At 37.7% G+C, this 25,735-nt stretch overlaps 1 protein-coding gene across 1 annotated transcript in view; it reads right to left on the bottom strand.

Moving 5' to 3' along the window:
* The window catches only part of DNAH3 (dynein axonemal heavy chain 3), a 163,717-nt gene that overhangs the window by 41,441 nt on the left and 96,541 nt on the right, over positions 1–25,735 (bottom strand). Inside the window, exons 41-46 of the mRNA XM_049639145.1 lie at positions 9,256–9,359; positions 6,675–6,969; positions 4,478–4,657; positions 760–883; positions 513–669; positions 139–282 (exon numbers count right to left, since the gene is read on the bottom strand). Coding sequence (XP_049495102.1) covers positions 139–282; positions 513–669; positions 760–883; positions 4,478–4,657; positions 6,675–6,969; positions 9,256–9,359 — 1,004 coding nt within the window. The remainder of the gene's footprint in view (positions 1–138; positions 283–512; positions 670–759; positions 884–4,477; positions 4,658–6,674; positions 6,970–9,255; positions 9,360–25,735) is intronic.

The following is a 25,735-nucleotide window of genomic DNA, read 5'->3' on the forward strand; positions in this document are numbered from 1 at the left end:
TTGACTCAATCCCATCTCCTGAGTTTCAGAGAGCAGAGCTATGAGTCTCCATGAGGAAGGAAACCTGAAATCTGAGACTAACATAGTCAAATATTTGGGGCCATTTCTGAGGCCAAATGCTCAGAGGGTCTGGCTTACCTTCTCCACAGTCTGCTTGAAGCAGTTGGATGTGGTTTCCTTCACCATGTTGAAGAAGACCTGTCTGTCCTCATCATCGATCAGACGGTCATAGAAGACCCGATAAACCTCATGAATCCAAAGCCGGATAAATTTTTCTATATCCTGAAAATCCAGAGTTAATTATTTGAGTGGTACCTGAGCTGGTAGTTCTTAGTTTCTAAATCCTGGGATTGACTGAGTATTAAACAAGATAATGCTTATAAAATACTTAGCACAATGCCTAGCATAAATAAAAGCTTAATAAAAGTTAGCAATTACTATTATCACTATTGATTCCATGTAGCCAAGGATATTGCTGAATGAACTGGATAAGAGAAATGATAGTGTCTGACCTGCAGGTGGGTGTGAGGGCAGAGCAGTACCCCTTGGATAACCCGTGAAAAGTCCCGCAGGTTAAAGACGTAATGTGACTTAGAGGGAGTTGGCAAGAAATTCTCCACCGCAGCTTTATAAATTGTCATAGTAGCTTGTACCAGCATCTTTCCATACCTTAGGAGGAAGGGGAAGGCAAATCCATCAAAGAGGGGCTAAAACTGAGGATCCCAGGCCAATATTGTGGAAGACACAGGAATCTCTTACCTTAAGAACATCACGTCAAACCCTTTCCCAAAGTGCCAGTCAGCAATTGAACTGAAAATCTTGGTTAAAATGTCATCCTCAAAGGCGTTGATGGAAACAATATTCAGATGACGAGTGAATCGTCCTGGAAAACAAACAGACTCACACCTACCTCCTGGGCCTTGTGATCCTGGGATATGGAAGAGTAGGTTTTCTTCTGACTTCATGTTCTAGAGCTGTGTTGTCCAATATGGTAACCTCTAACCACATGTGGCTATTTAAACTTAATTAATATTAATATTAAATAACATTAAAAAATAATTTCCTTAGCCTCACTAGCCATATTTCTAACATGTGGCTAGTGGCTGTTGTATTGCACAATGGAAATGCAGAACATCTCCATGATTGCAGAAATTCTATTAACAGCACTAATGTTCACGATTGCCTTAAAAGTGAAGGCAACATGTGATCATTATAAAATAGTCAATTCAGAAATACTTTTATAGAAAGTGAGCATCATCTTTGGCTTACCTCCATTCTTTCCCCAATTAACCACTATCAATGTGGTATCCTTACATATCTATCTATATTATGCCTGTCTAATGTTAGATATCTATATATTTATGTCTATATATCAGCTTTATTGAGATATAATTTACATACTATCCAATTCAACTACGTATACAATTCAATCATTTCTTAGTATTATAGTTGTGCAACCAATACCACAATCAATTTTAGAACATTTTAATCACCTCAAAAAGAAATCTTGTAACCATTAGCAGTCACTCCCCATTTCCTTGGAGTCCTTGGCAATGAATAGCCTATTTTTCATTTCTCTAAATTTGCCTGCATGTCTTTTTTAAAAAAGCATTTGATTATACAAAATAAAACACAGATACAGAAAACCATACAAAAACAAATATAAAGTTTAGTGGATCATCATAAGATCAATACTCATACATCTACCATCCAAGTCAAAAAACAAAGCTTTGCTTACCTTCCACAGGTGCCCCTCTGCATATCCCATCTCAATCTTAGCTTTCTGTCTCTTTCCAAAGATTACTATCTTGACTTTTATAGTAATTTGCTTTGTTGTCTTGATTTATGTCTTTTATCACCCAAGTGTTCATTTCTACACAGCACAGTTTAATCTTCCCAATTAAAAAAAAAACTTGATTATGTCTGATAAATCTCTCTTAATCCATAGATTCCCCTTATATTTCTTTCATCTTTTGTCAGATGAGTATGAGGGCTGTTTGATGTGTAGCTTCACAGTCAGGATTTTGCTGACTGTATACTCATGGTGAGTTAATTCTGTTCCTCTGTCCTTTGTATTTCATACTAATTTGCAGCTGGATCCAGAGACTTGATCAGATTCAGATTACATCTCTGACCAGATGGTAGGTGGTGGTATATGCTTTCATCAGAGACATGATGTCTCTCCTTTTGTGATGATGGTAGCTACTGATGCTCAGTTGGCTAGATCTATTAATTTATTGGGGATTGTAAAATGGTGATACTCTGATTCTATTATTTCTTTTTCATTTATTGGTTGGAATATTTTTGTAAAGAGATACTTCCCTCATCTAGGATTTGTTCATACTGTGGTACATTTCATATAAGAAACTCAAGATAAATGTTTGATTACTTCCATTTATTTATCAGTTTTTAAGATAATAAATTGGTTCCTTACCATCCCGTGAAAATGGCCAATTATCATTTTTATTATAGACTTGTGGATTTAAATATATTTTGATAAATTTCAATCCATTAAAATTGCTATCATTGTTGAAGCTCAAATTTTCCCATCTTTGGCCAGTGAGAGCCTGCTTATGTTGACAACTGAGTCCTTTTGACAAGACCGTTTAAACTTTGAGAGCTTTCTCGTTATCTGGTATATCAAGAAGTTACAAGCTCATTTTGTATTTTCTGCCCCAGATATGCAATCAGCCATTTCTCAAGAAGCTCTGGTTTCTTTCAGCAGGAAGTTGGATTTCAAAACAATCTGGGTGGTAGGCATGCTCATTGTTAGTAAGTTGGCTATTATTTCCTAGACCTGGTACATCAATGGACATCATGAGTTATTACTACTGATATTTCTAATTTAGGACTACAGGGTTTTCACTTAATTTCATCTATATTACATCCTGGTATTTCATACTGACACTTCTGATTCTCAAGGACACAAGGGTCAGTAGAAATAAAAAATTCCTGGGTGCCTGGGTAGCACAGTTCGTTAAGCATCCAACTCTTGATCTTGGCTCAGGTCATGATCTCACAGTTCATGAGTTTGAGCCCCACCTTGGGCTCTGTGCTGATTACATGGAGCCTGCTTGGGATTCTGTCTCTCCTTCTCTCTGCTCCTCCCTTGCTTGTGCTCTCTCTCTCTCAAAGAAAATAAATTTACTTAAAAAAATAAAATAGAAAATTCCACAATAACTCATTTGTATAATCCTACTTTATACAAATCTCTCAGAATAAGAATATACTACCACTACCAATTATGATAACTGAAAACGATTTGAAACTTTTTGTATTTGTTATCCTCATCCCCCCTCCATTTTCAATTGTTCTGTGTCTACAACACTGGGTCTTACAGCCTTTACATATTATAATCTCTCCCATGTAGTCTCAGTCCAACAAATAACCATATATTTAAAGCTTATGACCAGTTGTGATATCTATTTATTTTCAGTCATTTTGATCGTGTGAAACTCATTTTCTAGTAGGTTCCCAAGAAAGTGCCTGTGGAAATAAGTCTGAGTTCTTGCATGCTGATAACAGTTTTCCTTTTATATGTCAAGGTCAGCTTTGCTGGCTATAAAATCCTTGCCTCTCATTTTATTTCCTTGAGTATCTTAAAAATGTTATTTCATTTTCTTGTGGCATAAAGCATTGTGGTAGAATAGTTTTAAGATGATCTAATTTTCTTTTTCTTTTAAGTCACGTGCTCTTTTGTGCCTAGATGTCCAAAAGAATTTTTCCTTTTCTATAAAGTCCAGCAATTTTACTAGTGCATGTCTTGGTAGTGGTCATTTTTGAGTCTGTATTCTTAGGTACACAGTGTGCCAAATACGATGATCCTGTCCATTTTCCTTATGGAAAATTTTACAGATGAGAAAGCTAAATGCCAGAGGGGAGAGCAAGGTCAAAGAATCTTAAGTCTGGAAATGGTATTAAGATTCTTAAGCAAGGATGTATCTCAGAATTAAATGCAGATCCTTGATGAATCCAGTTACACCGGAAGCAAAATGTATTCCTAAACTGTTGGATGATGGGAGGAACTCTTAACTTGTTTTGTTTGTTTGTTTATTATTATTTTGCTTAGGCCACTTTGGGTTAGTTGTTCTATCTCCGGCAATCTGAAGAATTGTAACAAACACAACAGGTGAATCTTTTACCACCCCTGGTTGAGAACCTCTGATCTAGTCTCCCTCCTGGCACCCATGCTGGCCACACTGAACTCTCCTTTTCACAGGAGACTCTCTGTTTCTCCAGGGCCTAGCCAAAGACTTTCACATTCTTTTTCTACATTCATGTCCTATTTCACACAACTTCCAACATGAAGACTTCAAATTCCACTCCCTGGAGCTAGCCCAACCCCCTCTGGCTATAGCCTAAACATACTTTTCTCTACCTTCCATCAGGACAGAGTGTCCTGTACCAACTCTCCATCCATGAAGGTGGTCTGGCTCTGCTGGAGGATGAAGAGGAATGAAGTTTCTTTGTCACGTACCAGTAATGTCATTCCTTCCTCCCCCAGGGGGGCCCATGGCAGTCACAAGCAGCACATCCACGAAGTCCAGCTTGCTTGTGTCCTTCTTGTCAAACCAGTAACCGTGGTCAATCCACTGCCTCAAGAGCTCAATGGGGGGCTGGGCCCCATACACTTCTTTGGCTGGCATGTTGAGGTCATCTGGGGAAAGAAGCCACACATTCTAAGTCTAGGGGAGACATCAGATAACTATTCCCTCCATGGGAGAGGAGTCCCCTCTCCACTAGTTGTCCCCTCTCCACTCCAGGAAGAGCTCAGCCAGTGGACATACTGACCATATGGGAAGAAAATTTCTGGGCTCTCCTGCCTCATTGAGATCTCTGCCCATTGTGACATTAAGGATGCATGGATTGGCATCAACAAACAGGCATTTAATTTTTTCCCATTCCATCAACCACACTATATTGAATGTCTACTATGTGTTAGACACTGTTAATTTCTGGGGATATGATGGTGAGGAAGACAATCATACTCCCAGCCAACAGTGTGTATAATTTTACTGGCAGGTAACAATTGAACCTCAATGGGAGAAAGGTTTTAAGCAAGGGTTTTTGAGGAGCAAAACCAAAATGGCAAGAAAAGATAGTGACTTTCTCAAGGGCAGGGGTTGATTTTCCTCAAAAGCATATTGTGGGACCTAGTCACTGCACATAGAAGACACTCAACAGAATGAAAGCCTTTTAATTTTTCTCTAACGAACACTAACTGAATGCCCAGTTTATGTCACATAACATTTTAGTAGTTTTATACACACTATCTCACCTAATCCAAATGATGACTTTATAAGGAAGATAGTATTACCTTTATGTTAGAGGTGAGGACCTGAGGGTCACAGAAGTTAAGTCACAATATGCCTAGGGTTAAAGAGTGAGATTTGAACCTAGATCTGTTTGCTGCAAAGCTTAAATTGCTTCTGGATAGGAGGGTCTGGGTGGCTCAGTCAGTTAAGTGTTGGACTTCGGTTCAGGTCATAATCTTGCAATCTGTGGGTTCAAGCCCCACATCCGGCTCTGTGCTGACAGCTCAGAGCCTGGAGCCTGCCTCGGATTCTGTGTCTCCCTCTCCTTCTGCCCCTCTCCCACTTACTCTCTGTCTCTCTCTCAAAAATAAACTAGCATTAAGACATTTAAAAAATTGTTTCTGTATATACCACAAAGATAGGAAGAGGGAACAGTCTGGAGGAAAGGGGAAAGGAAGAAAAGAAAAAGAAAACAAAACAAAATTGGATCTCTGCCTTTAAGAAGGTAATGTTAGTGGGTAAGGATATAAATACATGCAATATTCACTATCAATACATGAATTTTAAGGACAGGATATGAGATAACCCAGAAGACTAGGGCATTACTTTTACTAAATGAAAACCCTATGAGTTAGCAGTAAGATGGTGAAAAAATATCATGTATTTGGCACCAAGAAATCTGGATTTGGGTTATGGCTCCAGAATTTTCTAGATGTCTGACAGAGAATTTAACCTTCTGGAGCCTCAATCTCACTAGTAAAATGAGAATGATGGTTAATAACCTCAAAGGGATAATAGGCTCAAACGAAATAAATGAGGAAGTGCTTTGTAAACAGGTAAAATCCTGGGGATATTCAATGTGCTTATTTCAAAATACTTATTTAGCAAATATTAGGTTTCTTCATTTACTGATAACATTTATCTGACAAAAAAAAATGGAATAAGGAGTTTATCACAAAGTGAGTGTTGCTTTTGGAGATCCAAGAGGGTAAATACCCTTCTGGAACGAATTCTCACTACAGGCTAACCTTGCTTGATCCAAAGGCTCATCTTCCTCTCAGGAGAAACTTGGAGGTTACCTCAGGTCAAAAAGGCCTGGACTACAACTTACTTACTGAAGATATGACATATAGCACTTAATCAACAAATACTTGGTAATGAAAGAAGGAAAGGAAAGTCAAAATTAAACATGGGAGAGTGGGAGGGAAGGGGGAAGGATAAAAATGGGAGGAAGGAGGGAAGGAAGGACAGAAAGAAGGATGGAGAAGAAAAAGGGAGGGAAGGAACACTACATTAACCAGAAATATATTATGTCTCAGAGAGAGTAAAAGAATTGTACATTGGCCCTACAAAGGGAAGTTCTGGTTTGCTGCAGCACAGAAGCATCTGGTTATGTTTAGATTCAGGCCAATGCCTTACCCACAAATACCACTGCTTTCTTCCCTACGGGAGGCCCAAAAAGACCCTTCCGCCGTCGATCCAGCTTGGACATGATGATATCTTGAGTTTGACTGGCTGAGGTTCTGGCAGAGAAATTGATGCAGTTGGGCAGGTAGGTGCTTTTGGGAAGGTGGAGAAGGAAATTGTTGGTAATGGCTGATTTGCCAGTGCCTGTGGGCCCCACAAATAGCATTGGAATTTCATGGTCCAGGTATGTTTTCAAGAAGAAAGACTGCCTGGCTGTCTCCATTGTGGAGATGATGAGTTCTGAGACCTGTACCGCAAAGATATGGAACAGTCTTATTACTGGGCCAAAGATGCTGGGTTTGGCATTCAGGATACTTACTATCCATTCAGCTCCATCCCTTACTACCTTTATGACTTCAAGTGAGTATTTAACCTCGTCAAGGGCCTCTGTTTCTTCACCATTTAAATGCGATAATAATGGCATCCAGTTCACTGACATGCTTTGAGGATTACATGTCAAAATGGGCATTATTGGCACTGTTTTGTAGATGAGGAAACTGAGGTCCAGACCTTTTTGGACCTTGCCCAAGGTCCAACTTGGGCAACTTGCCCAAGTAATACAACTTGCAACTTGCCCAAGTAATACAACAAGTAAGTGGAAATACAAAGACTTGAATTCTAGCTTGTCTGATTCCAAAGTCTATATTCTTAACCACTGAACTATCAAGGAATAAACACCAATTACACTAATGATCAGTTTATAGTTGTTGCCCTCTGAGATCATTGCTCTGAACCAACCTGTATGCCTTGCCCCAGGCAAGGAAGGTCCACCTCCCATATATCATCTTCCATACTGCTTGGCTCAGGAGGGTGGGTTGTGACACTTAGCCCCCTTCCCTGCACTCACTCCTGTTCTGCCTTTTTCCAACACTTGGATCCCTGGTTCTAGGACCCACCCCCACTTAACCCTTTTTCCAATATGGGGATTACAACACTCTTCCTGGTATTCAAACCCCAACTGGACTCTAAGGGCTTGGTTTGGAGTCATGGACTCCTTATTACTTTGAGTAGAATACCTTACCTTAGCTTGGCTTCTTTGAGCCTGAACACTGTCATTGGCCATTTGGTCACATTTGGTCCTTCCATGGGGACAGAGGAAGGGACTGGAAGATGTATATCATATGCTGACATCTCCTTATGTTTAGGCTGGAAGGGGCTAGTGAACATGGAGCCAGTGTGTTGCACAACTCCAGAAAGTACCATTCCTACTGTGTTTTATGTAAATGGTGCCACTAAAGCAAAGCTAGACCACAACGCCAATGGCACCAAGTGAGTCTGTGCAACAAGGCAGCCCTGTAAATATCGGCAGAAAAAGGCTGGGCTTCTTTTGATAAGTAATTTGCTCAAAGGAAAAGGGACAAGGCAAGGGAACTGAAGTATAGAGGAAGAGCATTAATAGGTGTTGAGCTTTGGAGGCTTTGCCTATATTATCCCCTGCAGTTTTCCCAGTAACCCTCTGAGGCTGGAAGATTACTGGCTCATTTGTCCAAAGCCATGTGGCCAGTAAGTGGTGCTGAATACAGGGCCAGGTGAAAAATGCTTATTTTTCTACCAAGATGGAATTTAAAGCAAGTTGGGTTTCAGAGATTTTTATTTTCAAAGACCACAACACTTTGACAAGGGGAAAATTTTCAGCACAACTTAAAATCTTCTCTGCATAGGACTCTCTTATTTGTATGAATTCAGTGTTATTTCAACCCCCCCTGGAGGTTCAGGTGACTAAGTTCTTTAAGGAGAATTAAAGTTTTGGACCTCCATGCTCAGGGCTTCTGCACAACACTCAGCCCCCAGAGTGTGCCCAAAATTCAGCACACATCCACCTCTGCTTATCACACCATCTTCAGGAGCAGCTGTCACCCTGCTGGCTGCCTGACTTGACTGTCAATATTCCCACTTTTCTATACATTGTCCACCACTCCATCTGGGGCCTGAATGATCTGCAACCACCCCCAGAAAGGTAAAGTGTGTTCACTAGAAACTACTAATAGAGGCAAATTTTCTACAAGGAGAAGTTGGAGCCGAGAAAAACAGCTAGACCTGTTTTTCTGAGAATTCTGATCAAGGAAATCTTTCTCTGGGAATTTTGAAGAAAAGACAATGATCCTTTTTGGCTGAGATGTCTGAGAGGTAAGACTGATGACCGCCCAGCATTGGACTGATGACCCCCCAGCATTGATAACTGACCACATGACAATGATAATAATCAAAATAGCAATCAACATGGATCTAGCACATGATGTGTGCCACGTGTTCAGGTATATTACCTTCAATTCTCTCAAACATCCTTCAAGTATTTTTTTTGCTATTGTGTAGCTGAGTAAACTGAGGCAGAGAGTGTGAGGGCCGAGTAAGGAATCTGTGCCTCTAATTCTAAAGTCCAAGCTTTTGAAGGCTGATCCAGCTCATGTTTGAAACTTTTTCTAAAGAAAGTTCTTAAAAATGCTAATAAAGAGTTGACGTTAATTCCTCCACCTTGGAGAAAGTTCAGGTCATTTTAGAAACCAAAGTTCCATGACAAATACCTCTCTTTTACCTTGGCATTAGCTGGGATATTTTCCTCTTCTTTAGTAATATACTCTGTCCATGTGTACCAATGTCCACTACCTTCCTTGAGGAAATAAAAATCATAGATGCTCCCTGGATTCAAAGAAACAAAACAGGTCATTAGCACCCCAGGGGTTTACATTTCATATTTGAGGTGTTTAACCACCTCAGTTATAAGACATCTGAAAATGTGTATCTACCAGTATTAGCCAAGCTGTGGTAAAACTTACACATTTAAAAAAAATTTTTTTTAACGTTTATTTATTTGAGAGACAGAGAGAGACAGAGCATGAGCATGGGAGGGGCAGAGATAGGAGGAGACACGGAATCTGAAGCAGGCTCCAGGCTCTGAGCTGTTAGCACAGAGCCCAATGTGGGGCTCGAACTCACAAACCGCGAGATCATGACCTGAGCCAAAGTTGGACGCTTAACTGACTGAGCCACCCAGGCGCCCCATAAAACTTACACATTAATGGTAACTGTATAAATTGGAAAAATATCTTTTAGAGAGTAATGACTCTACAGTTTGCATAAAAAATGATAGGTACTAATTATATAAATAATTATTTTAATACATTAAATGGGAAGTACTGAAAAGGACAATAAAAGGAGGAAATAAATAATCTCACATCCAGAAATAGCTTTTTAAAATTTTTTTAAAAAAATGTTTATTTATTTTTGAGAGAGAGAGAGAGAGCGTGAGCAGGAGCAGGGGCAGGGGAGGGGCAGAGAGAGAGGGAGAGATACAGAACTCAAGGTGGGCTCCAGGCAGCACAGAGCCCAACAGGGCTTGAAATCACGAACTGTGAGATCATGACCTGAGCTGAAGTCGGATGTTTAACCAACTGAGCCACCCAGGCGTCCCTCTAGAAATAACTTTTGATGGCAATCCTTCTAGCTTTCTCTTTAGACACACAAACACATTGAACATGGAAGGACAGATGAAAGGATTTGATAAGAATAAGATCATTTGACATTATATATTATACTATGATATATAATTATATGTGATATATTAATATAGAATTATATATTCTATTAATGTATACCATATATTATATACTTACATATCACATATATGTATCACATATATGTTATATATATCATCCATTATACTATTTTAAAATAAAGATGTTAAATTTCTTTTTTTTTAATGTTCATTTATCTTGAGAGAGAGAGAGCAAGCAGGGGAGGAGCAGAGAGAGAGGGAGAGAGAATCCCAAGCAGGCTCCCTGCTGTCATCGCAGAGCTGAATGAGCAGCTTGATCTCACATATAGTGAGAGTGTGACCTGAGCCAAAATCAAGAGTTGGACACTTAACCAACTCCCTTTCCTTTCCATTCTCCTTTGTTTGTGTGGAGTCTTTTGTAGCAAATCCTGACATTATATTTCATTTGTAAATACATGTGACTCAATGTTAGACCAATTTCCCTGATTCATTCATAAGCTATGAGTGATTAACTCACTTTTCCTTCCATCTCCTCTCCTCTGACTCCTTTTGTTGTTGATGATGACCATAATTCTCCCATTCCTTAGTCTTAGGTCTAGTTTCAATAGATTCATTGCTCAAATTCATGGCTTCTAACACAGCCCATTTAAAAGCTCTTTGTTTTGATCGATCTGTTAGTCGGAAAATTTATTTTCTTTCCTTTTTTTTCCCCCCCAAGAAGGGACTTACGGTGCTTCATTCTCTCAGCTCTTGCAAGTTTGGAAGTATTTGCCAACTGATTTTGTTTTTGAACAATGACTTGGCTGAGAGTGATATTCTCAGGTCACATTTTCTTTCCCTCAGACTTCTGACTGTTCTCTTATGTTTCTCTGTATACTAAGTTGCTGTGTGGAAATCTGAGGTCCATCAGATATTTCCCTCTTCACTGGACTTTTTTTCCTTATCTATATGTATCATGTAATTTCTTTTATCTGTAAATTTAATAATTTAATCAGGCTATATCTTTTGTTCAATTATTCTTTATCACTTTTTCTTGAAACATGGCATACTCATAATCTGTAGAAACAGTTGATCATTTGAGGAACAATTTCTCATTTATATCTTTTTAAAATTTTTTATTTTATTTTTTATTATATATAGAGAGAGAGTAAGTGGAGGAGAGGGGCAGAGGGACAGGGAGAGAGAATGCAGGCAGGATCCATGCTCAGCAGAGTCGGATGTGGGGCTCAATCCCACAACTCTAGGATCATGACCTGAGCTGAAATCAAGAATCAGACACTCAATTGAGCCACCCAGAAACCCCTCCTCTCATATATACCTTTGTATATATTGTCTATACTATTTACTGGGTTACCCACTTAAGGAATCAGCATGGTTTGGCCTCTATATCAATCATATTGATAATTGCTTTAATGTATTTGGTTTTTTTTCTTCTATAGTAAGTGTAGTTCTCTCAAACCTCCCCTCTAAGCCATTTATGAGATACCTAGATTTATACATTTTATTTCTTGCTGTTCCTAATGTATTTATTAGACCACTAATGGTACTGTCTCATTGTCAATTTGTTTTGTGGTTTTTCAATCCCTCTTTTCCTCTAATTCTGTGATTTTTTCACCTCATCTACAAACTTCTAAAAGATAGCTTTACTAAAAACGTATATGTGATGTACTAACATTCATAGTTGTGCAACTATACTATAACCAATTTTAAGACATTTCATTACATGAAAAAGAAACCCCATATCTCCTAGTTGTTACCCCTCATTTCCCCCTCCTACCCTCAGCACTAGGCAACCACTAATCTACTGTCTCTACAGATTTGTGTATTCCAGATGTTTCATGTAAATGAAATCACACAATATGTGTTCTTTTGTACCTGTCTTCTTTTACTTATTATGATTTATATATATTTTTAAGTTTATTAATTTATTTTAAGAGAGAGAGTGCATGCACGAGTTGGGGAGGAGCAAAGAAAGAGAGGGAGAGAGAGAATCCTAAGCAGGCTTGGTGATGTCAGCATAAAGCTGGATGCAGGGACCATGAGATCAAGAGTTGGATGCTTAACCAACTGAGCCATCCAGGCATCTGGGAGCATGATATTTTTAAGGTTCATCCATGTTGTAGCATGTATTATTACTTCAATTTTTTAAATTATTGAGTAATATTCCATTATATGGATATTTTTATTTATTCATTTATCTATTGATGGACACTTGGATTGTTTCTACTTTTTGGCCTTTATGAACAACGCTGCTATGAACATTTGTGTAGAAGTTTGTGGGTAGACATGTTTTTGTTTCTCCTGGGCATAGAACTAGGAATAGAATTGCTGGGTCATATGGCAACTCTATGTTTAAGTTTTGGGAAACTGTCAAATACTGTTTTCCAACTCTGCTGTACCATTTAACATTTCCATTATGTATGTAAGGGTTCCAGTTTTCCCATGTTCTCACCAACACTTGTTGTTTTCTTTTTTATTATTCTCATCCTAGTTGTGAAGTGGTATCTCATTGTGCTTCTGATTTGCATTTCCTGATGGCTAACAATGTTGTCACGTGTTTATTGACTCTTTGTGTATCTTCTTTGGAGAAATGTCTATTCAGTTACTTTGCCCATTTTTTAGTAGGGTTATCTTTTTATTATTATGTTGTAGTACCTCTTTATATATTCCAGATAGAAGTCCCTTATCATACATATGATTGTAAAAAGGCTTCACCCATTTTGTGGGTTGTCTTTTCACTTTCTTGGTATTGTCCTTTGAAGCACAAAAGTTTTTAATTTTGATTAAGTCCAGTTTACCTATTTGTTGTTATTGTTATTGCCTGTGCTTTTGGTGTCCTAAGAAACCATTGTCTAGTCCAAGGTCATGAAGATTTGCGCCTATTTTTTCTTTAGTAATTTTACAAGTTTTAATTCTTAAATTTAGGACTTTCATTCATGTTGAGTTAATTTTTCACTATGGTGCAAAGTAGAGGTCCAAATTCATTATTTTATGACAAATATTCACCTGTCCCAGCACCATTTGTTGAAAAGATTATTCTTTCTCCATTTAATTATCTTGGTACCCTTGCCAAAAAGCAAGTTACCATAAATGTGAGGGGCTTGTTTCTGAACTCTCAATTATATTCCACTGAGCTAAATATCTATCCTTTTGCCAGTACCACATGTTCGTCTATGAACTTTTTAAGAAATTAAATTGTTATAACTAAGTTCTTTCAACAGAAATATTTTATGTTTCTTAGGTAATTTTTCTTTTAGATTCATTCAGTCTGTCTGCCTCTCTCTCTCTCTCTCTCTCTCTCTCTCTCTCTTGTTTGCAATTTCCATACCATTCTTTCTCTGTTACAATCAGGTAAGTTCTTGACATCTTTCCTAATGTTATCTGAGGCCAGTTTATCTCCTCCACTTTCCTGACCACAATTCAAGGATTAGTGAGTGGCTTTGTTTTTTGTAGCATGAGGTTACATGGACCGAGTAAAAGAAAATTCTCAATTGCCCCTGCTAGGAAACCTGGGCTCTACACTCTCTTTCTACAATTTGGCCAAGGTTCCTGAACTATGGTGCCACTCCCATCCCAGCTAGCAACATGTCCCACATTCCTGTATCATCATCTCACAACCCTGATGCAGCATAGACTGTGGAAGGTGCAAACCCTCGTAGTTTCTCCCACTTGTATTAAGATTCTACAGAAGCATGCAGGTGCTTCATGCCCAAGGGTTTCTCATAGACATTCTTTGCATCTGCAGGCCACTGTAATCCACTTCTCTCCACAGGGGTGATTACCAGTGAGAACTCTCAGAATTTTGTCAACTCACCACCTTTCCTCCCAAAACCACTCTTAGGAGGACGGGGGGGGGGGGTCCTAGGTTGGAAGATGCAGCATGCCAGATCTTAGTTTTACTTTTCCTGTCCATCACTTCTTAATGTTTATAGACAGAATCAAGATGGAACATTTTCTATAATTATTGCTGGGATATTTTTAGGCTTAATTTTGTTGTTGTTTTTGTTCATTTCACTAGGTATTAAAGGAGGGAGCTCTGTTATCCTACACCCCTCTGCAGCTTTACCTAGAAGTTAATCTAGCAAAACACTTTTAGAAAGCAATCTGGCATTATGCTTACAGAGCTACAAAAATGTTCTGTAGTCTAAGCCAGAAATCCCACTTCTGGGAATTTATCATAAGGAAATAATTCAGAATGAAAATAATCTCTATACATGGCTATGCAGCACCATCTGTGATAGCAAAAATTTGGAAATAATTTACATGTCTCACATTAGGAGACCAGTCAAAATTATGTCTTATGAGATGAATGGAATATTTTGCAAAAACTAAGTATCAACATATCAAATTGCTTTCAAAAAGCAATGACAGATGAAAATAGAATAAAAAATAGAACATATGTCATTATGCTAAAGAGGTAAAGAGATGAAATCAGGTAGACAAAACAGAGAAAAGTTTTTCTGACATACTTGGGACAGGGTGGTATGAACAAAGAGATACTTTTTGGTCGTTTTTAAAAAATAGAACTGAATTGTTTTACAACAAAAAAGGAGACACTAAAAGCATGATTCAGAAAAGCATTTGTCTCCCTTCCCTGGATGTTATGATTCAATAGAGCTAGTTTGTTGCTTGACACAGGAAGATTAAGGCCAAAGAGAAAAGCCTCAAGTGAGTAAAAGTAGATTTGCTAAGCGATGTGACCTTGGCCAAGGTTACCATTTGTACACCTGTAAAATGGGCCTGATTTTATGTGAAGCTCAGAGAGTCACTGTAGAGGGTAAATGAGAGATATATGTGTCAAACATGTAGCATAGCTCTGAGCACACAGGCACTGAGAAGATTCAGCTCTAGGTCTCTGGTTCTTATCAGAGTAATGGCTCTTGTTCACTCTGCACTGTGATTTTAATTCAAACTCTGTTCCAAGTACAAGGGAAGAAAAGGAGAGAATAGTAGAAATCCAGGAAGGCATATTCTGTCTCTATTACCTCTGACCTCCCCCCCCACTTCACCCTGTGTTCTTCTCCAGCACTTGGGAGAATAAGGTTAACTTTTTGAAAAAATGTTTATGTTTATTTATTTTTGAAAGAGAGAGAGACAGAGAGAAAGAGACAGAGCATGAGCAGGGAATGGGCAGAGAGAGAGGGAGACACAGAATCTGAAGCAGGCTCCAGGCTGTGAGCTATCAGCACAGAGCCCGATGTGGGGCTCGAATCCACAAAGTGTGAGATCGTGACCTGAGCCAAAGTCAGACGCTCAACGAACTGAGCCACCCAGGCACTCCAATAAGGTAAACTTTTCAACAAAGGAGTGAGGTTTCAAAGGGCGCACACTGATGAATGAATAAAGAAGATGTGAGATACACACACACACACACACACACACACTGGAATACTACTTTAACCAGTGATCAAAAAGAATGAAATCTTGACATTTGCAACATGGATGGAACTAGAGTGTATTATGCTAAATGAAATAAGTCAGTCAGAGAAAGACAAAATACCATGTAATTTCACTCATATGTGGAATTTAAGAAACATAACAGATAGGGGTGCCTGGTGGCTCAGTTGGTTAACCGTCTGACTTCGGCTCAGGTCATGATCTCATGGTTCACGGGTTTGAGCCCCTCATCGGGCTATGTGCTGAGAACTCAGAGCCTGGAGCCTGCTTCAGATTCTGTGTCTCCCTCTCCCTCTGCCCCTCTGCTGGTTGTGCTCTATCTCTCTGACTCAAAAAAATATATATTTAAAAGAAACACAACAGATAAACGTAGGGGAAGGGAAGGAAAAAATAAGATAAAAACATAGAGGGAGGCAAACCCTCAGAGACTCTTAAATACAGAGAATGAATTGAGGGTTGCTGGAGGTGAGGTGGGTGGGGGGATGGACTAAATGGGTGATGGGTGTTAACGAGGGCATTTGTTGGGTTAACGAGCACTGGGGGTTATATGTAAGTGATGAATCACTAGGTTCAACTCCTGAAACCAATACCACACTGTATGTTAACTAACTTGAATTTAAATAAATAAATTTAAAAAAGATAAAGGGCATACAGTGAATAGATGAATAGATGGATAAATAAATTTCTTAGTTGACAAACAAGGATACATGTCAGATGATGTGAACCCAACCCTGAGAGAATCCCTCAAAGGTCTGTTTGCTTTCCTTAACGTATGCTCCCTAGTGTAGTTCCTCCATCATTTATCTCAGAAGTCTACTTATCCCACAGCTCCTGAATGTGAAAAGCCCAGAACATAATGTCCCATAAGGTCAGGGAAGCCTCCCTGGAGGTCTTACCATGAGAATTTTAACCTTGGCTCCTTGTGGAAAGGCTAGAAAGGCATTTAAAGCTTTTTAAGGTGGTAATAAGAATGTATACTCAAAGCTAGACACAAGAGGTCACATACTCCATGATTTCATGCATATGAAATACCAGAAAAAGGCAAATATATAGACAGCAGGTCAGTGGTTGCCTGGGACTGAAGATGGGAACAGGGATTAATTGGAAATGGGCCTGAAGGATCCTACCAGGGTGATGAAAATGTTCTGAAATTGGATTATGGTGACAGTTGCACAACTATGCAAATTTACTAAAAGCCACTGATTTGTACACTTACATGGGATAATTTTATGGTATGTAAATTATACCTCCATAAAGTTGTTATATATAAAAAAGCATACTTAGTACTTAAAACATGTCTTTGATTCAAATGGGTTCTGGCTAGGCACTTTGAAATTTCACACTAAAATACTTATTAAGCCAAAAAGAAAAAGAAGTGGAATGATGTCATTGAAAATAAAAACTGAAAAAAAAAAATCTGAGCAGCATCTCCAGCTGGAATAAGAAATCTTACCTCAAGAGATTTCATGAGGGGAGCGCCTGGGTGGCTCAGTCGGTTAGGCATCTGACTTTGGCTCAGGTCATGATCGCACGGTTCGTGGGTTCGAGCTCCATGTCAGGCTCTGTGCTGACAGCTCGGAGCCTGGAGCCTGCTTCAGATTCTGTGTCTCCCTCTCTCTCTGCCCTTCCCTCACTCACGCTCTCTCTCAAAAATAAATAAATGTTAAAAAAATTTTTTTTTAAAAAAGAGATTTCATGAGGAAAGGCAATAAAGGCCACTAGGATGCAGAGACTCAGGTTCCATCCCACACAGAAAATTGTGTAGCTGTTCCTTTGCCCTACCAGGTATTAATCCAGGAGTACTGTCTCATTTTCTCCTTATCCTTGCCTCTTATTTTTTTCTTTTAATTTTTAAATATTTATTTATTTTTGAGACAAAGAGAGCAAGAGAGAGAGAGCAGGAGCATGAGTGGGGGAGCTTGAACTCACGGACTACGAGATCATGACCTGAGCCGAAGTCAGACACTTAACTGACTGAGCCACCCAGGTGCCCCGTATAGCTGAGAAGTGCACAGACCATATGAGTAAGGAGGAGTCAGTCAGAACACCTTAAATTCAGTGAGATACGGTCTTCCAGAGTAAAGAGCCACAAATGCCCCTCTGTTGAGAAACTTCCCTTTTCTAGAATGTTCAGAGATGAAACAAATAGAAAAGGCTGCCTCCAACAGATGGCATTAGTTGATCATATGTGGTCATTGGATCTTGGCCATCCTATTGCTTCTTACTCTAGAGCAGAGTTTATAGCATTTAGGTTTATTTTAAAAGTGTTATATGAATATTATTTACCCTGATCATGTCCAAAAGCTGTGACAATTTGGAAAACTAGCAAAAAGAGAGATGTGGGATTACCATGAAGAAAAAGTAAAGCTTAACTTTACTGGACAGGTTTGCAATGATCACTTGCAAGGTGTCATTTTAGTCTTATGAATGGTCTTTTCAGAACCAAATTGGCTTTTAAGTAAAGTAGGTGCTGCAAAAGAAGATAGACAAAGAAGCCGTATATGTGGAATTTTTGTTTTAAATAGCACATCAGTTGAGTAGGATGTGGAGGGAGGACACAGGCCATCACAGTAGATAGGAGATGTTATAGGGCAAAGTTACCTGGAAACTGAGTGGGAGTTGTATATACATATATCACTAGCCTGCTAGCTGCAGAAGGAAAGGAAAGATGTTGACACAAAGTGGGCCAAGAGTGGGGTCAAGGGAACTTCATGAACCATCTTTGTTGACACAAAGCATGAACAGACTGATCTGGAAGGATAGAGGAAGCAGAAAACAGCATACGGAAACTGTGAAAAAATACTGCAATATAAAGGAATATAATATGGAGATTATACTTCAAGAGTATATCCTTGAACCTTGTTTAACGCAAGACTCAAAACCAAATTTCAAGAAACTGTTTGGAATCCTAAATAGACTACAAAAAGATGATGATGATGATGATGATTGCTACCATTTTTTAATTTAATTTTTTATTTTTTCAAATTTACATCCAAATTAGTTAGCATAGAGTGCAACAATGATTTCAGGAGTATATTCCTTAGTATCCCTTACCCATTTAGTCCTTCCCCCCTCCTACAACCCCTCCAGTAACCCTCAGTTTGTTCTCCATACTTATGAGTCTCTTCTGTTTCATCCCCCTCCCTGTTTTTATATTATTTTTGTTTCCCTTCCCTTATGTTCATCTGTTTTGTTTCTTAAAGTCCTCATATGAGTGAAGTCATATGATTTTTGTCTTTCTCTAATTTCACTTAGCATAATACCCTCCAGTTCCATCCACGTAGTTGCAAATGGCAAGATTTCATTCTTTTTGATTGCTGAGTAATACTCCATTGTGTATATATACCACATCTTCTTTATCCATTCATCCATCGATGGACATTTGGGCTCTTTCCATACTTTGGCTATTGTTGATAGTGCTGCTATAAACACGGGGGTGCATGCGTCCCTTCAAAACAGCACACCTGTATCCCTTGGATAAATGCCTAGTAGTGCAATTGCTGGGTTGTAGAGTAGTTCTATTTTTAGTTTTTTGAGGAACCTCCATACTGTTTTCCAGAGTGGCTACACCTGCTTGCATTCCCACCAACAACGCAAAAGAGATCCTTTCTCCACATCCTCGCCAACATCTGTTGTTGCCTGAATTGTTAATGTGAGCCATTCTGACACGTGTAAGGTGGTATCTCATTGTGGTTTTGATTTGTATTTCCCTGATGATGAGTGATATTGAACATTTTTCATGGTCGGTTGGCCATCTGCACGTCTTCTTTGGAGAAGTGTCTATTCATGTCTTTTGCCCATTTCTTCACTGGATGATTTGTTTTTTGTGTGTTGAGTTTGATAAGTTCTTTATAGATTTTGGATACTAACCCTTTATCTGATATGTCACTTGCAAATATTTTCTCCCATTCTGTCGGTTGCCTTTGAGTTTTGCTGATTGTTTCCTTCGCTGTGCAGAAGCTTTTTATTTTGATGAGGTCCCAGTAGTTCATTTTTGCTTTTGTTTCCCTTGCCTCCGGAGACGTGTTGAATAAGAAGTTGCTGTGGGCAAGATCAAAGAGGTTTTTGCCTGCTTTCTCCTCAAGGATTTTGATGGCTTCCTGTCTTACATTTAGGTCTTTCATGCATGTTGAGTTTATTTTTGTGTATGGTGTAAGAAAGTGGTCCAGGTTCATTCTTCTGCATGTTGCTGTCTAGTTTTTCTAGCATCACTTGCTGAAGAGACTGTGTTTATTCCATTGGATATTCTTTCCTGTTTTGTCAAAGATTAGTTGGCCATATGTTTGTGGGTCCATTTCTGGGTTCTCTATTCTGTTCCATTGATCTGAGTGTCTGTTCTTGTGCCAGTACCATACTATCTTGATGATTACAGCTTTGTAGTATAGCTTGAAGTCTGGGATTGTGATGCCTCCTGCTTTGGTTTTCTTTTTCAAGATTGCTTTGGCTATTTGGGGTCTTTTCTGGTTGATTGCTATCATTTTAATGAAACAGGAAAGAAAGCAGTAAGGAGAAAACAGGCTAAGATAAAAAGGCCACATGAGATAAAAAAAAGGAAGATGGATGAGCTAATAGAATGATGGTGACAATGATAAGACAGCAATAAAAATTGCTGATATTTAACATCTTCTATATACCGTGCTTTTATTCTAAATGTGTTTACATGTGTTAACTCATTTAATTCTTGTAAGAACACCATGACTGCATACTGTTATTATATGCGGGGGGAAGGGGCAGAGAGAGAGGGAGAGTGAGAGAGTGAGAATCCCAAACAGGCTCCATGATGTCAGCACAGAGCCTCATGTGGGGCTTGAACTCATGAACCCACAAGCCATGAGATCATGACCTGAGCCGAAACCAAGAGTTGGATGCTTAAGTGACAGTCACCCTGGTGCCCTGTCCCCATTTTATAAATGAGGAGACTGAGAGGGGATAAGGAACTTCCTCACTACTAAGTATTGAAGGCAGGATTCAAGCCCTGACAATGTGACTTGTTTTTAATCATTACACTAAGAAAGGATCATAAGGAAACAATAGGTAACAACACCAGAACCAACATCATGCAAGGCACTAAAAGCATAACTGAAGTTGTGGGTGACATATTAAAATGAAAAAAAAAAAAAAAACTATCTTAAAAAGGCAAAAACTCAAAAATAAGGAAAGAGATGATAGATATGGAAGCCAGACAATAAAAATTTCCCTCGATGATGGAAAGGCCTCATCACATTCCAGGGAAAATAGACAAAAGGAGACATACATCTAGATACAGTATGTTAAAAAACAAAACAAAACCCTACAGTAGAATATTAAAAAAAGAACACAAACCATTCAGAACATAGGTGAAACAAACAGTTGCTTTATATATATAATATAATTAATTATTAATTATATGATTAATATAATCTCAATAGTTATCAATTATAATTATATTAATAATTATATAACCTAATAATTATAAAATAATATATAATCTAATTTTTTTAATGTTTATTTATTTTTGAGACAGAGAGAGACAGAGCATGAACGGGGGAGGGTCAGAGAGAGGGAGACACAGAATCTGAAACAGGCTCCAGGCTCTGAGCTGTCAGCACAGAGCCCGACGTGGGGCTCGAACTCACGGACCGCGAGATCATGACCTGAGCCGAAGTCGGCTGCTTAACCGACTGAGCCACCCAGGCGCCCCTATATAATCTAATTTCAATTTCTTCTCTTTTTAATTGTGAGATTTAATTATATATAATTAATTATCAATTATTACTTATTTATTATAAATGATAATTTATAATATAATTTATATTACATAAGTATATGTATTTATTATATTGATAATTATTATTAATTAATAATAAATTACATATAACATATAATTAATAATTAATTATATATATATAATTCAATCTCACAGTTAAAAAGAGAAGAAATTAAAACTAGATACTATTTTCGTACTACAAATGTGAAAAGAACACCAAAATACATAAGGCAAAACTGATAGAATTGCAAAAATTAATAGAAAAATCCAATTATTATAGTTGGAGACTTCAGTCCCCCTCTATCAGCAATTGACATTGGGTAGAAAATGAGTGAGGATATAGTTAAACTAAACAGCACCTTCACCATCAATTGGACCTCACTGACATTTATAGATTACTTCAACAACAGCAGAATACATCCTTTTTGAGCTCACATGGAACATTCTCCTAGAGAGACCACATTCTGGGCCATAAGACACACCTTAAAATTTTTAAAGAGTAGAAATCATACAGTGTATACTCTCAGTCCACAATGCAATTAAACTAGAAATCAGTAACAAAAAGATAGCTGGAAAATCCCCAAATACTTGAAGATTAAGAAAAAGACTTCTAGGGGTGCCTGGGTGGCTCAGTCATTAAGCATCTGACTGGCTCAGGCCATGATCTCATGGTTTATGAGTTTGAGTCCCATGTTGGGTGAACACAAGCCCCACTTCGGGTGAGCCCCACTTCTCTCTCTCTTTGCCTCTCTGGGATTCTCTTTCTCTCTCTGCCCCTTGCTTGAGTGACTTCTCTTTCTCTTTCTCAAAAAGAAAGAACGAACAAAAGAAAGAAAACACAACTTTTCAAAATCTGTGGGATGCAGTGAAAGAAATGCTTACAGAGAAATTTAGCATTGAACGCATATATTAGAAATGAAGAAAGCTCTAAAATCAATAATCTAAGCTTCCACCTTAGGAAACTAGAAATGAAGAGTGAATTAAATCCAAAATAAGCAGAATAAAATAAATAATAAAAATTAGAGTAGAACTCAATGAAGTTGAAAACAGAAAAAATCAATAGAGAAAATCAACAAAACCAAAAGCTGTTTCTTGGAAAAGGTTATAAAACTGATAAACCTCTAGTTAGGCCAACCAAGAAAAAAAGAGAGAAGACACAAATTACTAATATCAGAAATGAAAGAGGAACCATCACTACTGATACCAGAGACATTAGGAAGATAATAAAGGAATATTATGAACAACTCTACGACCACAAATTTGATAACTTAGATGAAATAAAACAATTCCTCAAAAGACATGATCTAACAAAACTCATATAAGAAGAAATAGATAATTTGAAGAGAATGATATCTATTAATGAAATTGAAGCAACAATTAATAACCTTCCAAAAGAGAAAGTACCAGGCCTAAATGATGAATTCTACTAAACATTTAAAGAAAAACATTTTACAATACCCTACAATCTTCTCCAGAAAATAAAAGCATATTTATTCTATGAGGTCAGCATAACCCTGATCCCCAAACCAAAGATACTACAATAAAGGAAAACTATAGATAATATATCTCCTCAAAACAGATGCAAAAATCCTTAACAAAATACTGACAAATCAAATCAACAATATATGGAAAGAATTACACACCACATTCAAGTGGGATTTATTCCTTCCAGGTATATAAGGCTGGTTCAACATTCAAAAATCAACTAATGTAATCCATTAGGCTAATGAAGAAAAAAAAGAATCAAAAGAAAAATAAGAGAAAACAAAAACACTGTAGTAGAAATGAAGAATGCATTTGGTAGGCTTATTAATAGACTAGATGCAGCCTAGAAAAGAATCTATGAGCTGGAATATATGACAATATAAACTTACTAACCTGAAATAAATGGAGGAAAAAAATTAAAAAAAGAACAGATTATTGGATAATTGTGGCCAATTGCAAATCGTTTAAGATATTAATACTGGGAATACCAGAAAAAGAAGAGACAGCAAAGCACAAATATTCAATGTAATAATGGCCAAGAACTTTTGAAAGTTAATGATAGATATCAACCTATAGAACCAGGTAGCTCAGAAAATATGAAGGAAGAAAAACACCCCATATTCAACACCTGGGAATAATATAACCAAACAACAGAAAACCAAAGACAAAGAGGAAATCTGGAAAAACATCAGTTTATTGGGGAAGATCTTACCTATAGAGGAACAAAGATAAGAATTATAGCAGACTTTCCATCAGAAAGTATGCCAGAAAGAACAGAGTAGAGGGAAATATTTAAAGTGTTGGTGGGAAAAAACTCACCATGATAAAATTCTGTATCCACTGAGATTACATTTTCAAACTAGAGGAGAAATAAAAGCTTTCTCAGAAAACAAAAAAATGAGGGAAATCATAATCAGCAGGGCAGCCCCACAGGAAATAGAATTTTTTCAGATAGAAGGAAAATGATATAGGTCAGAAGTTTGGATCTACATTAAAAAAGAAAAAAGGAAATCTTTTGGAGAAATAATAAATGAAGGTAATTTTTAAAAAATCAATTAATGTAATCTATTACAGAAACAGGCTAAAGAAGAAAACTCACATGATTATCAATAAATTCAGAAAAAGCATCTGACAAAATCCAACACTCAGTAAACTAGGTATAGAGGGGAACTTCCTCAACTTGATAAAGAATATCAACAAAACACCTACAGCTAATCTCATACCTAAGGCAAGGAACTAGATACTTTCTCCCTAAGATAAGGATGCTCCCCCTAATCATACCTATATAAATCATACAGGAAGTCTTAGCTTATGCAATAGACTAAAAAAAAACAAACAACAACAAAAAAGGAAATAAAAGATTGGGAAGGAAGAAATAAAACTATTTTTGTTTGTTGATGGCATGATTACCTATTCAGGAAATGGATTGGGAAGGCACAAGGGAAATTTAGCAATCAAAGCTTTAAAATTTTACTGATCCTTGATTCAGTTATTTTAATTCTAGGAAATTATCCTAAGAAAATAATCATGGATTAAGCAAGCAGGTGGCTACCGGAATACTGTTCATCACAGTGTTGTTAATGATAACAAAAACTAGAAAATAACTAGGAAATAAGTGCAGAATGATCCCATATTTGCAAAAATAAATCCATAGGCACATATATGCACAGGGAAACGTCTAAATGGATGGTTATCAAAATGTTAATTGTGGTTATCTTTTTTAAAATATTTATCTTTTTATTATATGATCTATTCATATTTTTTCTTAAAAAATCAAGAATGCACTTCACACTCGTCAGGATAGCTATTCCTAAAAAGCAAGACAAAACAATACATGAGAATGTGAAGAAATTGGAATTCTTGCGCATTGCTGGTGGGGATGTATGATGGTTCAAGTACTATGAAAAACATTGTGCCAATTCCTCACAAACTTAAACAGAGAATTACTATATGATCTATAAATTCCACTTGTAAGGGGATCCTGAGTGGCTCAGTCAGTTAAGCATCAAACTCCTGGTTTCGGCTCAGGTCATGATCTCACAGTTTGTGAGCCTGAGACCCACGTCAGTCTCTGGGCTGACAGTGCAAAGCCTGCTTGGGATTCTCTCTCTCCCTCTTTGCCCCTCCCCCACTTGTGCATGTGCTTTCTCTCTCTCTCTCAAAATAAACTTAAAAAAATAAATTCCACTTTTGAGCACATAGCAAGAAGAAATGAAAGCAAGAGACTCAAATAAATATTTGTACACCCATGTTTATATCTGCATTATTCACAGTAGTCAAAATATGAGAGTAACTCAAATGTCTATCAACAGGTGAACAAAGGAACAAAATGTGGCACATACACACAACAGAGTATTATTCAACCTTAAAAAGGAAAGAAATTCTGACACATGCTTCAACATGGATGAATTTTGAAGTTATTACTAAGTGAAATAAACTTGTCAAAAAAGGACAAATACTATGTGATTCTATTTAAATGAGGTACCTAGAGTAGTCAGATTTATAGAGACTGAAAGTGGGGTGGTGGATGCTGGGGATAGGGGAGCCAGAAGGAGGGGAGAAATGGAGAGTTAGTGTTTACAGAATATGGAGTTTTAGTTTGGGAAGATGAAAAAAGTTCTGGAGATAAATGGTGGTGATGGGTGCACAACAATGTTTAACACCACTGAACTGTATACTTAAAAATGGTTAAAATGGTAAATTTTTATATTATACATATTTTACCAAAATAAAAAAGAATCTTCTAAATCAAAGAAGAAGTAAAAGAGAAACGAGGAGGAGGAGAGAAGGAAGGAAGGGGAAGACAAAGAAAAGAAGAGAGAAGAAAAGAAAAAAGAAAAGAGAAAGAGAAAGAAAGAAAGAAAGAAAGAAAGAAAGAAAGAAAGAAAGAAA

This window comes from Panthera uncia, chromosome E3 (assembly GCF_023721935.1).
Source record: "Panthera uncia isolate 11264 chromosome E3, Puncia_PCG_1.0, whole genome shotgun sequence".
NCBI lineage: Eukaryota > Metazoa > Chordata > Mammalia > Carnivora > Felidae > Panthera > Panthera uncia.